The 13,003-nt window shown below is 38.8% G+C and overlaps 1 protein-coding gene across 1 annotated transcript in view; it reads right to left on the bottom strand.

Annotated features, from left to right (window-relative positions):
* The window catches only part of atp10a (ATPase phospholipid transporting 10A), a 42,516-nt gene extending 32,866 nt beyond the window's left edge, over positions 1-9,650 (bottom strand). The window contains exons 1-3 of the mRNA XM_069150831.1: positions 9,012-9,650; positions 4,195-4,399; positions 2,889-2,974 (exon numbers count right to left, since the gene is read on the bottom strand). Coding sequence (XP_069006932.1) covers positions 2,889-2,974; positions 4,195-4,399; positions 9,012-9,478 — 758 coding nt within the window. The 5' untranslated portion in view covers positions 9,479-9,650. The remainder of the gene's footprint in view (positions 1-2,888; positions 2,975-4,194; positions 4,400-9,011) is intronic.
* Positions 9,651-13,003: the final 3,353 nt, after the last annotated feature.

The raw sequence follows: 13,003 nt of genomic DNA, 5'->3' as shown, positions 1-13,003 counted from the left end.
TTTGCCAACATCTTCCACGTGAGTGACTAAGTGATAAAGTCACAGCATTGATCGGCTGAATGCTTAAACTTTTTGTAGCAATTTCAAATTTAAAGCCCTCCTTTCAAATGAAAAGTCATGTAGCGTTTCATACGCAGTCCAGTCAATACTAGGTTTTGACCTAATCTTGTGTCCTGAGCGTTAAATAAGAAGACCAATAACATTCAGTCTGCACAGGAAATATGGAGCTAGAGTCGGCAACCAGTTAGCTTAGCTTAGCATAAAGACTGGAGACGAGGGGAGACAGCTCGCCAGGCTTACAAAATCCACTCACCATCACCTCTAAAGTTCACTAAGTAACCAATTACATCTGGTTGTCGTCTACTTGTCAGCATGAGGTTACCAGGCAACAAGCAGAGACCGCAAATAAGTTCATTTCCAGAGAACATTAAATACGGATAATAACAATTAGATGTATCAACAAAAATCTGGATTATTGCTCAACACTCTCTCTCTAGTTGACGACATTGAGAGTGTACGAATGAGTGTCTTCCCTATTACTCTGCCTATTTCAGATGTCTCCTAAGATCTACATTCCACATGCTGAACAAATAATCCAAAACATTACATGGCAAGAACAACAACCAAGAAAAAGGCTGAAATCATTACAACTACTCAAATCAGACGTTTTGTCTGGACTCCAAATTTCAGGTCTTACACAACTGAGATCCCTGGCTTTAATGATAAAAGATCACACTTGATTAATTAATATCAACCCTCAAGGTAGCACCCTTCTTGCGCTCAAAAAGGAGAGTGGACCAAAGGTATGTGTAGACGGAGGCTTCAAAAAGTCATCTGAAATTGGATTTATATATTTTATATTTATATAAAATATTATATAATATAATATAATATAATATATATATTTATATATATATTATATTATATTTCCAGCAAATATTCCACAATGACAAACTCAAATCTTTCGAACATGAGTTTGCAATTCCAAGGACTGTATTTTTTTTTTACATAACTACAACTGAGACACGTTGGTTATGTTCAAACTGCTAGCAAAAATCACATTTTTGTCAGATCCACGTCTTATCCAGATTCATTTTTGAAAGTCTGAACAGAATAAAAACACATCAAATGCGATTTTTGCAATCCAGATCCTCAGTTCGGATTTCTTGCGAACTATGTTACCGCTAGCAGACCGCTGTCAGAAAGTGTCGTTTTTCACGCCGTAGAAGACAACAACTACAACAGTTCACAGACAGAAGCCAAAATAAAAGAAAATATCCGACTTGCTGCAGTCTGAACATAGACTTTCTTACAACACTTAAGTAACTGGAAAATGTTAAAAAATTCCCAACGCAGCAAAACAGTTTTCTGTCTAATTTTCTGGTTCATGAACTTAAATGACATTTCACAACTAAGAGAGCTGAAATGAAGAGAAACATATATTTCGATATCCGGGGAGAGGTATCTAGGGAGGCACATTTGGGGACCAATTCTAGGGACTTTAAATGAAAGTCAGCAACAAGATACTTCCAGACGCCACAGGATGTAATGTCACCTTAGGTAAGTGTTAGAGAACATGCCGACCACAAACTGGCATCCATACCCATTGTTTTTTGTCATATCCACAGATAGTAAATTATAACTGTGGATATAACAATGATGTCTACGATGTTCCCCACTATCTAAAAAAAAAAAGTAGCCTCTCTAGTTGGACTTCCAGGAGACTTTTCAGGGAAATCGATTTGAAACAAATCCTATTAGGAGCTGCCATAAAGTGTTTTCCAATGAAGTGGTTGAAACCTGAGACCCCCCCCCCCACACAACACTGCATGCAAAAACTACGGCAGCTGTCCAAGATCAAATACAACATGCATTATGGCTCTAAATGGCTGCTGCACTGTATGAATTATTTCATTAAATGTAATGCAATTAACAGCAAAGTGACAGTTTTACATAACGTCCAACAATTATAACAAAACAAACACGCTGCTCTAAACAAATATCAGAATTTCCACTGAATAACTGGAGGTGTGTTTGTGGTGACTCATGCTAAGGGACGTTTAAGTGGACGCCCCGGAAAATGTGTCAAGATCAAAGCAGCAAAAGCTGACATGTCCTGATTTCTTATGTGTCGTGTGGGTAAAACACTGAAGACCATTAAATCTCCACTACATTTCCCATAAATGCAACTCAACAGCATATTTCATTAGACCCTCCCTGGCAAGTAAAAGCCCCACCAGCATAGCACTACGTGTCATTAGTATCACACACAGTCTACTTTGTCCAACAAGCTCCAATGTTATTAATGAAGGAGTCATTGTTTGAAATCCTGTCACACTGCTTACTTCCTTGCTTTCTCATGTCTTTCAATACATCCATTTAACCCAATAATTATCTATGTACATCTTGGGTGAACACCCTTAAACATTTCCTTCGCAGACAGAACGAGTGAGAGAGTACACACAAGCAAACAAGCACTCAGGTCCAGGAACTACAGCTTCAGTAGTTGAGTAGCAACGAGCGGCGGTTCGGCTCATTCTGGTCCTGAGGAAAGAACACACATCTTGAAATGCGCACGGTCAAAACCCTGCAACCACATCCCAAGAAGGCAAATCTTAATCTGGACTTGGAGAAACTGTTCAAGTCATAATTATAAGTTAGAAACTCCTGGCTTGTCAACAAACCGCAGTTTCACATTATTTCCAGGCTGCAGCTCATCATTACTCAAACTGCCGCTGCATTAATTTACAGTGAAAATGAAAATGAAACCTAAAACCTTTGATGTTAGTTAATAAGTTAGAAACGTGAGCATCCTCGGTTCAACGCAGTTGTTTCCGAGGTTACGACCACATGGTGGGCAGCTGTCACGTGTGGTAAACAGTACTCACATGTAGCCTCTGAATCTGTTCAGGTCGTTGTTGGGCTTTTCACATTCAATGATGCTGTTGTACTTTAAGGGGTCAAAGTCGCAGTCCTGCAAACAGAAAACAGAAAACAGAAACGACGATTAAACATTGACTTCACACGTAGAGGCTTTAGTGCGTTATACTGGCAGGTGTGTGAAATATTTAGCCGACCATCAATTATATAGATGAGAAGGACAAAATATTAGAAACATTGAACGATACAGTGTCGTGCAATTATACACCATTATAGAAAACAGTCTCAATCTCAAGTTAATCTCTACACAGTTCAACAGAAACACAGGATTTATTGCGGGACAGTTCGACCGTTGTGTAGTTTATATGAAGTTACGTCTACACAAGTTTCTTCATTTTCCCCTTAATCGACCTCAGGTGCAGTTAGTGGAAAGCATTTGTTTTTAATGAGACTTTCAGTATATGAACAGTCCTGTAGAGTCTTCAAAAATGGTACTTTGTTTGACCAACTAGATTTATGCTAATCTCAAACGCAACTCAAAGAAATAAATTTATATATTCCAGTAATTGCCGTGACTCGTTCAGGCTTCAGTGCACTTGATGTTGATTGGTCAAACACATGCAGCAATGCGAAACCCGCAAGTGCAATTAAAAAAAAAAAATGGTGTAAAATCTTAGCTGCGCATACACAACAGCTTTTTATGTTAGCCTAAAAAAAGTGGAACAAAACACAGACAAATGAGGTTGTTGTTGCAACATTGCTGCACATCACTGACTGGTCAAGTTCACACTGTTGTCACTGCATGTTTTCAGGTTTTTTTTAAAACCTGCAACTCCATGCAAGTATATTTCCCTTTTGTTCCTTGTGCTTTGACACAAAAACATGGAGCTCCAGAAGAAATCCTCTGGTAGATGGATAAATGACAAAATCCAGGCCCACAATGAGAAGGAAGGTCTACCTTAAAGTTTCACAAAAACTAGTATTATGTTGAGATGTGTGCAAAAAAAAGTATGTAGTATACCAGACGTTGCTTTTGAAACCTCGGCAGATTACATTGCCCAATTTTCATTTGGCTTTTTGCCACAGCGGAAACGCAGATAACAAAGGACTGAAAGAACCGTTAGTTCCTTGGAAAGTTCCTGACATTCGCTAAAACTAAAAAGTTCTGGAGACTTTTGGTGTAAAAGCGACTACGTTTCTGCCCGACCTGTGAAACCACCGTGACACAATGAAACAGTCGTTTGAACGGTAAACAATCAAAGTTTCACCCAAAACAGTGTGCCGTAGACAAGGAGTGAGGAGCGTCCGTCTCACCAGGTCAAAGAAGCTGCGTATGACCTGCCTCTGCTTGAGGTTGGTCTCTCCGTCCAGCGTGGCGGTCTCGATGTGGCACAGGCGGTCGGGGTCGCTGGAGCTCAGCAGCAGGACGTCGGCGGGGAGGATCTCGTTGCATCGCAGCCTGATGAAGTCTCCGACCCCCACCTCTTTCCAGTACTTCTCCACATAGCGTCTCTCCGCTCTGCCAGAACAATGAGAGGACAAACGGCTGCTGTAAAGCTGTGGCATGAAATATGTGGAGCTATTGTTTTCAACAATTGGTGCTTCTAAAAACAGAAAGTGCAACCCAACTTCTATAAATCTGTACGGGATTGCGAATATATTATGCACAGAAGAGGACGGCCTGTTTGTTGATGCTAAAGCTGGTGGAACCAACTCCCAAATTCCTCTCAGCGGAACACATTCAACTCCACTTCTTCCTCAATATGTCCATCAAAGCACAAAAATGTGGTACAAGATGTCAATATTCTGCAGAATTGCTGAGTTCCCAACCATTAACGTACAAAAACACTTAGGTATGGATAATAGCGCTGTACTAATGGTAACCATGTGTCATTTCTGACCAGTGCTACAATCCTGGTAGCAAATATGCTAAATAATGCATATCTCCACGCTTTAAAAACCAGACCGGAAGTGAAAGGAGAAACACTCAATTATTTATCAATAACAAGGCCACAAACGTCAATGAAAAACATTTGCTTCTGTGAATTTTGACAGAGAAATGTGTGTGGTGTCAGCAAGACATTGAAAGCCATTTTACCCAACACTTTGTAGTTGAGAGTTGACAAACAAATGGTAGATGGAACAATGGATCAATATCCTGAGAACACTGAATCAACTCTCCAAAGTTAGAGACCAAAGATGTTAAACAAGATCTGTTAAGTACAAGATGTGACATTTTTACACCCAAGCAATCTGCAACGGGCATCTTTATGATCAATCATGAAAATAATGATTAGATTAATCGATAACAAAAAGTAATTGTTTGCTGCAGCCTAAAAGCAGTTTAGTAGCAGCTTAAATTGAAAAAAAAAAAGGCACATTTTCCTGGATAATCTTCACAGTTTAGAGCTGAACTGATCCGCTAATCAGGTTTGACAATGTAATGATCAAAAAAGTAATTTTTCAGGCAAAAATGACAAACATTTGATGGTTTCAGATTCTCAAATAAGTGAATATGAAGATTTTCTTTCAATACTACCAGATTTCAGACTGTCGGGACAAAAAAAAAACAAGCAAACAATTGAGGACATCTATTTTGGCTGTGGGACATTTTGAAGATTATTTTTCAGTATTTTCTGATGAAACAAAATGAAGGATCAATTGATGGAGAAATCAAAAAGCAGATTACTTACAGCTATATTTAGGACAGGGCGTACAGGGTGTGGCTTTTATTTTGAAGAGCGGAAAATCAGCAGGCAGATTAGCTGTCCATTCACAAAACAAATGCAAAAAAAATAAGGTCTCTTAAAGATTTCTTCAGGATCAAAGTATTTCGGTGACAGTTATCAGAAGGCCTGTGATAATTGTTATATAAAACCACTGATGACAATTATTTTTCGTAATCGAACCATTTAGTTATGGTTAGAACCATTTGCTGTCGTCTCATTGCACCCCCTTCTTCTGCTATTATTTAATGGAATTAAATAAGCGTCACCATCGCACATTGCTTTGTTTGGATTATTGGCACCTGTCAGAGACAGTCGTTTTACAGTATATTTCATTAATAGTGGCCCTCGGTGGTATTACACTTCATGGCATTTCAGCATCCGCCTCACTTTGGAGACCTGGGAGCGATATCCATTTTTATATCCAGTCTATGTTTCCAGTGTTCAATGACAAGAATGTCTCTTCTTCTTCATAAAGTATTTGTGTATCAATAACCTGTAAATAGGCTTACACAATAATAGTGGCAAGAAAGAACAGAAAAGGGCAAATTGTTCATCGTAATCATATGGATGATAATTAAGTCAATTAAATAATTGTGACGGCCCCATGTGTCAGTTATTCCAACGGTACCGACTGGACTAAAGACGGGGCTCGTGTCCCAGCCCACGCTGTGACGCACTGTATCCATCACAACTTTATACTTCCGCTTTCCTGTAAAGGTTTACAACAACTTAACACTTTTCACATTCCAAGACAACAAATTTCCATGAAATTAAGTGTCTCCATCCCTGCTGTCCTCTCAAGTAAAGAGATGATTGATAAACCACTTCAGCCTAGCCTTCTCTCACAATTACGAGATCTTTCCCTGAGATATAATGTCATCATGTCAAGAGAAAGTCTCCAACTTTCTTTTATGTGTGAATGCAATGTGGTTCCTTAACCAGGACAAAATCCTCATGATCAGCGGAATCTTCATTTTATATGTGAAAATCTAATAAGCACACGTCGCACCTTATTAATTGATGTTATCTTACTATAACTAGAACATAAAAAGATAGCGTTTCCTATGAATACTATGTCTGTTAAACATACTCATGAGCTCCCTTATGCTGGTGATGTTTGCTAAACACTGTTAAAACAGCAGGACTGTTCCCTTTGAGTTAGGTATTTCTACATATGTGATTATTGTAATGTTGTTTCATTTGAAAGGTTTCCTTCAAAATCTACTTTAAGATGTTCCATGAAACAAAAAGAAAAATAGTTTAACAAGATCAGTGTGATGTAAATTAATTATTTCTGCATTGGCAGAAATCCTGCCAGTCACAAGTCTATCCTTTGATTCTGCTTGATTGCGAAATTTATCTCCCATTCTTTGAGCATGACAGCAAAATAACAAGGTCTGCACACACTTCAGCCATCACGGATTAATTATCCAGTTATGGAAGAACAGAGCCAGTGTTGGAAAGGTTATGAAATGCAGTAGGTTACACATTAATAGTCAACCTTTTAATGATGTAATAAGTAGTGTAAGTATTTTAATTACTTCATCAATGTAATGTAATTACTTTTCTAACTGTTTTGAACTGGACAATAAAGCTGAAAAGTATTGAAAAATAAATACTGATTAATGTCAAACTTTTGATGTTTTCATTTTTAAAAAAACAACCACCAAAACAAATCACAAGTATGTAGATAACAACTGACTGCAGTAAACATGTTCCCATGACCTCAAACCCAGTCCACATTCAGGTCGACTCCAACTTGAGTGATAACACAACTATCAACAGGGCTGATGTTAACACTGCACCCTGAATGACTCCTTTTAATGACCTCTTCATCTCATCTGATGACATGGCTGAGAAGTGGCTGTGAAACTCCTGTCTGCTGACATCTCTGTTATTGCCAGAACAAAAGGAGACTCCACACGTTTGCCTGTAATCACATTAATTCTCATTGAATCTAGGCATTGATCTACAGTGTTACATTAAACTAGACTTTTTTTTTCCCCAAACATGTGAGCAACATACGTTGATTTGATTGGTAAACAAGAAGCAGGTGCGAGTTCAAACAAAAGAACCAATCAATAACAAGGCTCAAAATTTTATACTGCCAAATATACAGAGCATGTCCAGATGTACTTTAGTAATTACCAACATTTGGAGCAGTAACTGTAATCTAATTACATTTTTTTTTCAGTAACTTTGGCTGCTTACATAATAACATGTTAGTAATTTAATTACGTAACTCCATTACATGTAACTATTACTTGCCAACACTGAATGTAACAGCCAACACAGTCAACACAGCCAACAACAAGATAAATTAACGTGGTTAAAGTGGATGTTCAGTGACCTGGACTGCAGATTATTTCCAGCGGATGTTGTTAGCAGCCTGTAAAACAGATACAATGCAAACTATTTAAATTGCAGAAAACTACATTTATCAGCAGGAATGAGTTCAATGGGTATGTTTACGTAAGTCTGAGGAGACGATCCAAAATCTGCACTTAGGAGAAATCCACAAAAGTAAATAGTAGCTGTTTCAGAATTTGGGAAATATCACAATGTTTGATTTGGAGTTTCTTGTAGTTCCTTCTGCACTGTGCGAAGATGAAATGCCTTCAGACAGACGTTCTCCACAAACAGAAAGCAACAGGTAGTTTGAGTGCTTAACCCAGAGAAGAATGAAATGTAGATTTAGTCGAGTCAGATACTTGCCAGGTTGAGAAAAGGCAAAGTTTGCACAATATTGCCACAGAAAAAGAAAATTCAATTATGTCCAACCTTGACAGAAGAACTTGGGTCAAGACTTGGCGAAAACTGTGGAGCCACTAAAACACTGAGCCTTTTGATAGCTGTGAATTATGCTCTGTACATGAACGACAGTGCTGCTTTTCATTAGCAAAATACAGTCTGCTCACACAGATGCAGGAAAACAGTCGGAAACAGGTCATCAGGTTGGGAGCTGACTCATAATTGATAGTGACAGTGCTGAAGCAGAAGCTCTATCAGAGGAAAAAAAACAAAACTGTTTCACATTTCTGTGACAGACAGGTGGGCAAGAATCTGGACTCCTGGAGGCCACATATTCCTCATGTGTTGGCTAAGTTGAACTGTGAGGCCTGAAATGTCGTGTTTCCTGCTCGTGGATCAAATCAGGACTGAGAGGGGGACAGCTGGGTTCTTGCATGAAGGCCGGTCTGCAGTCTGGCAGGAATAAAGAAATGTGTCCTGATTGTTTTTTTTGTTTTTTTTTAGTCTGCCTTCATCAGCTGATGTGAGAGTGTGTGAGAGGCATTTAGAGAAGGACAAGCTTGTACGATCACCACTGAGGGAGAAACGAAGCAGCACAGCGAGCAACAGCTGGGCACCGCTGGCCGAGAGCTGCCCCGAGGCCCTGCTTACCTGCTGTAGACCAGACAGTCCATGTGATTGATTTCTTTATCCGACCTGTGTCTTCTGTAGTCCTCCCACAGGTCTTTGATGGCAGTGACAGACAGGATGAACACTACAGGAGCCAGAGCAAGTTCTGGCTGAAAAGCGTTGACAACCGGCACAAAGTTCAGCAGAGCGATGAAAACGAAGTAAACATTTGCAAACCTATGAAACTGCTCGAAAAGGTTCTTTGGCAGGAATGACAGCACAGTGTATTTGGTCGTCTTAATTTTGTTGTTTGCATAGTGTCGGTTGGGGTTTTCCTCCCCCTTGGCGCCGTCGTATAGTATGTTTGCGTGGACAGTTCTGGTTTTGTTCTCCTTGGTTTTCTTTTTTCTTTGCCTTTTGGTTTTTGAAGCTTTGGCCACCCCGGCGTCTTCGCTCTCTCGCGCCATAGCCAGCCCAGCCTCAAACTTTCCCAGTTTAGGTTTTCTCATACAAAAAAAAAAAAACGCCACCCAAAGTGCTCAGCTAAGTTATCATTCTTTTACCGTGTGAGCAAAGTTTTTGTCCGTGTTTTAGGTTTCGTCACACGCGCAGCTCCTTTTCATCCATGTCGACTCCTCTTTTTCGCGAGTCTGAGGAAAACTTTTGCTTGTTTAGCTTCTCCTTTTTTTTCCCCCCGCTGCTGGGAAGGATGCTGAGATAGTAGGGAGGAATAACTTGGACTTCCCGCAGCCCGACAGTAGATCTGTAAATCATGAGGATGGGCCTGTGCCGGTGGTCGGCTGCTCCGGTGACGCGTGTAAAGCAGCGGATGCGCGCAGGCTGCGCACCAACAGGACGTTCGTCAGCGGCTCAAGGGTCGCACTCCTCTGGAAATCTGACCCGCAGGCCCCTCCTCGATCCAACCTGGGGTTTTTTTTGTCTCTAAGTGCCACGCGGTATTATTGAGTTGACACTGGCCCACAGGAAGCAGCCAAATATCCAACGTTTATTCAGTTTTTATGAATAAAACTGTTTGGTGGCAGAAAATAATGAGACAGCCAACTAAAAAAAAAGTTCATTCACACTTTCTTAAAATTTTCTGTGATGTAGAATCTCATGTAGAATTTTGAGTATTGCTATACTGTATACAAATGCATAATATATATAATTTTTTTTTATAATAATACATTTATTATGTGGACTAATTAACAACACAAATAGGTAGGAAATAAACAATTACAAAAGCACTGTACATTGAACTCAAACTAAATATTAGTAAAATGTATTAGCTGCCATCAGGTTAAAATTGTATAACTTTTTTTGATGACTTTATGGACACTAAATTTACATTAAAATGAATGACACAAATGTTTGCCAGCCATGGTGGTTAAAAAGTATGTTCTATATCTTAACCCTTTAACCCTTTGTGTTGTTTTCTTCAAATGCATTCTGCCCTGCATCTGAAACACTGCAGTTTAAAACTGTGATGTACTTTTGAAAATTTCATACAGCTTTTAACACTCTTTTCAAATTTATGGTGCCATACTTAAGCGTATTCATTCAATGGTATGCAAATTCATTGCAATAAAGTAAAATAATTTTACAACAGTAAAAACATTTTTTAATTAACTATTATAACCAAAAGTTTCAGGACTTTATAATCTGCTCTTTGTCTAAAGTGCTCATATTTTGACCATATGATAATCAAGTAAAGTAAATACTTTAAAATGAAAAAACTTTTTAGATTATAGTGGAGTCACCAAAGTTCCAACCCAAAAATGAAACACATACTGTAGGGGCTTTAAGTTTGATGCCAGGAGTTAAAAAAAAAACTCAGTAAAACTCAGTTTACACTGCTATACTTTAGGAAGACATTTCAAAAGGAAACATCGGCTCATGGCCCCAGTAATACTCTGAATGGACATGAGACTCAAAGCTCTGAAATATTAGTACCTGCAGAGGCTGACTGGCCTCTTGGCCAGCAGATTCCCCAGAGGTGATAAATCAAAGGCCTATTCCAGGGCAGTCCACTGCAATTTCCAACAGGAGCATCCAGCTGTTGGGCTAAAAACTAATGGCTGATTGTACGCTGCGGCATCTTGGCATGGAGAACAATTCAATTTCCACATGATGAATGAGCGGAGTGAGGCGGATCCAAGACAACAGGCAGGCTGCGGCCTCAAAAAGCCACCGGGAAACAATAAGGAAAAAACTAAAGCGGGTTTGGCTTCTAAATGACAATAAAATTGTCCCGTATTTTTGTTCCTCTGTGGAAAATAAGGTTTTGTGGGCCTCGTGTTTTTCACATTCAGGATGATCATGAGAATATTGACCCTGACCTTATCTGCTCTTATAATTGGGGCAGTGGTCGGAAAAGTACAAAAATGTTCAACTTTGGAGCATTTTATTGACGTTTTTTATACTCTTCACATTGTAGTGGAGCACCGTTCAATTATTTAATGTATTAAATCTACTTTTGGAGTGTTGATCCTTTTCATTTTGCTGAGTGTTTCTCCTCCCTCTGACAGGGTTAAAAGGTCAAAAATTTGCCAAAAACCCTAAGATACAAGATAATTTCCTCAACATTCAACAAATGTATGCAGTTTAATATTTTTCCCTGAAGAAATATTTTCTGTGCAGCATTGGCACACATAAGGTACACACAGCTTTATCACATTAAGTATCCAATCCACTTTTGATGTGTCCTGCTTAATACAAGTTCAACAGTTCACTCTCCATCTGTGATCACTTGGATGTCATCATGGTGTCCTTCAGTGTAACATAAAAAAATGATACAGCCTCTCAGAGTGGATTAACAAGCTGCTGCCCTTGAACATAAACTCAAAGGACAATCATATGGATCAGTGTATATTCTAGATTGAGACTATAGGATCTGTTTAGATCATAATTAGGACATAAAATAATTTTTATATCCTGGGTATCTTGTAAGCAGATTCTTATAAGATGATCTTTTTGACTCAAACATACATGAACATCTATTAAAGGATTTATGACACACTGTGACGCACTATGGCATATTTGTATAAAGATTTATAACTGATGTATAAACACTTAATGAAAGTTTGATATCAAGGCATATTATATTTGTAATCATACATCTTACAAAAATACATTCAAAATCATACATGTAAATAAATATATTGTAATCACAGCAATCAGGATACCGATTTTTATATAGTATACATATTAATATAAAGAAAAATAAACAGCTTGTATTGTGTCAATTATCCAATCACACTCCTCAAGGCCACCTTCAAAAGGTTACAAGAGAAATCTGGAGGGTTGTGAGACGATTAATGGGGCAAGAAAAGAGTGAAAAAAATAAAGTTATGATACATGAAGTACAGAGCTCTGATGTTTTCAAAATGATTCATTTTAAATGTTCACAAGATTTTAATCAGGGAAGTAAAAAGAAAGTACAGCTGTCAGATTAAGAGGTACTGAGTAGCATAAAATGGTTAATATAAAAGTAAGGAAACTTTGGTATGGAATGATAAAGTAGAAGGTTAAATCCAGGAAAGGAAAACATGAAAGAAAAATCTCACAATAAGAGGGAAAAGCAAAGTGATGACTGTGAGAGAGAAGTGCATGAAACATAGAGAGCAGGCTGGAGGTGAACACATCCAGCTGCAGTTCATCTTCAGTCACTGACAGAAAACAACCTGCCAGAAGAGGGCATGATACTCCAATCAGTCCAGTGCTGCCCTCTGCTCTCAGTGCAGTGTCTCAACGACAGTGTGTGATGTAGCTCTGTCATATTTCTTTTTTTTTTAAACTGTTTTCCCTCCCAGATTGCATCAAACCCCAAAAAACTCAGTAAGAAGTCTCTCTTATAACCACACTGAATATGAACACATCACATTAAGTCACGGAAACAGGCCCAGTTCACATTTCTGCACTCACTGGAATATTTGACCTTGACAAAGAAAAAAGGCTCCGGACGTAATGAGTGAACGCTCTGTGTAATCTGTACTGAGTATACTCCTGTTGCCTAGAGACAGCGAGATGTTTAG

This window comes from Embiotoca jacksoni, unplaced genomic scaffold (genome assembly GCF_022577435.1).
Source record: "Embiotoca jacksoni isolate LCO1_2020_lvr unplaced genomic scaffold, fEmbJac1.0.p SCAF_16, whole genome shotgun sequence".
In the NCBI taxonomy this organism is placed as follows: domain Eukaryota; kingdom Metazoa; phylum Chordata; class Actinopteri; family Embiotocidae; genus Embiotoca; species Embiotoca jacksoni.
Note: the sequence above shows the minus strand (reverse complement) of the source record. Positions and strands in the feature narration are given on the sequence as shown.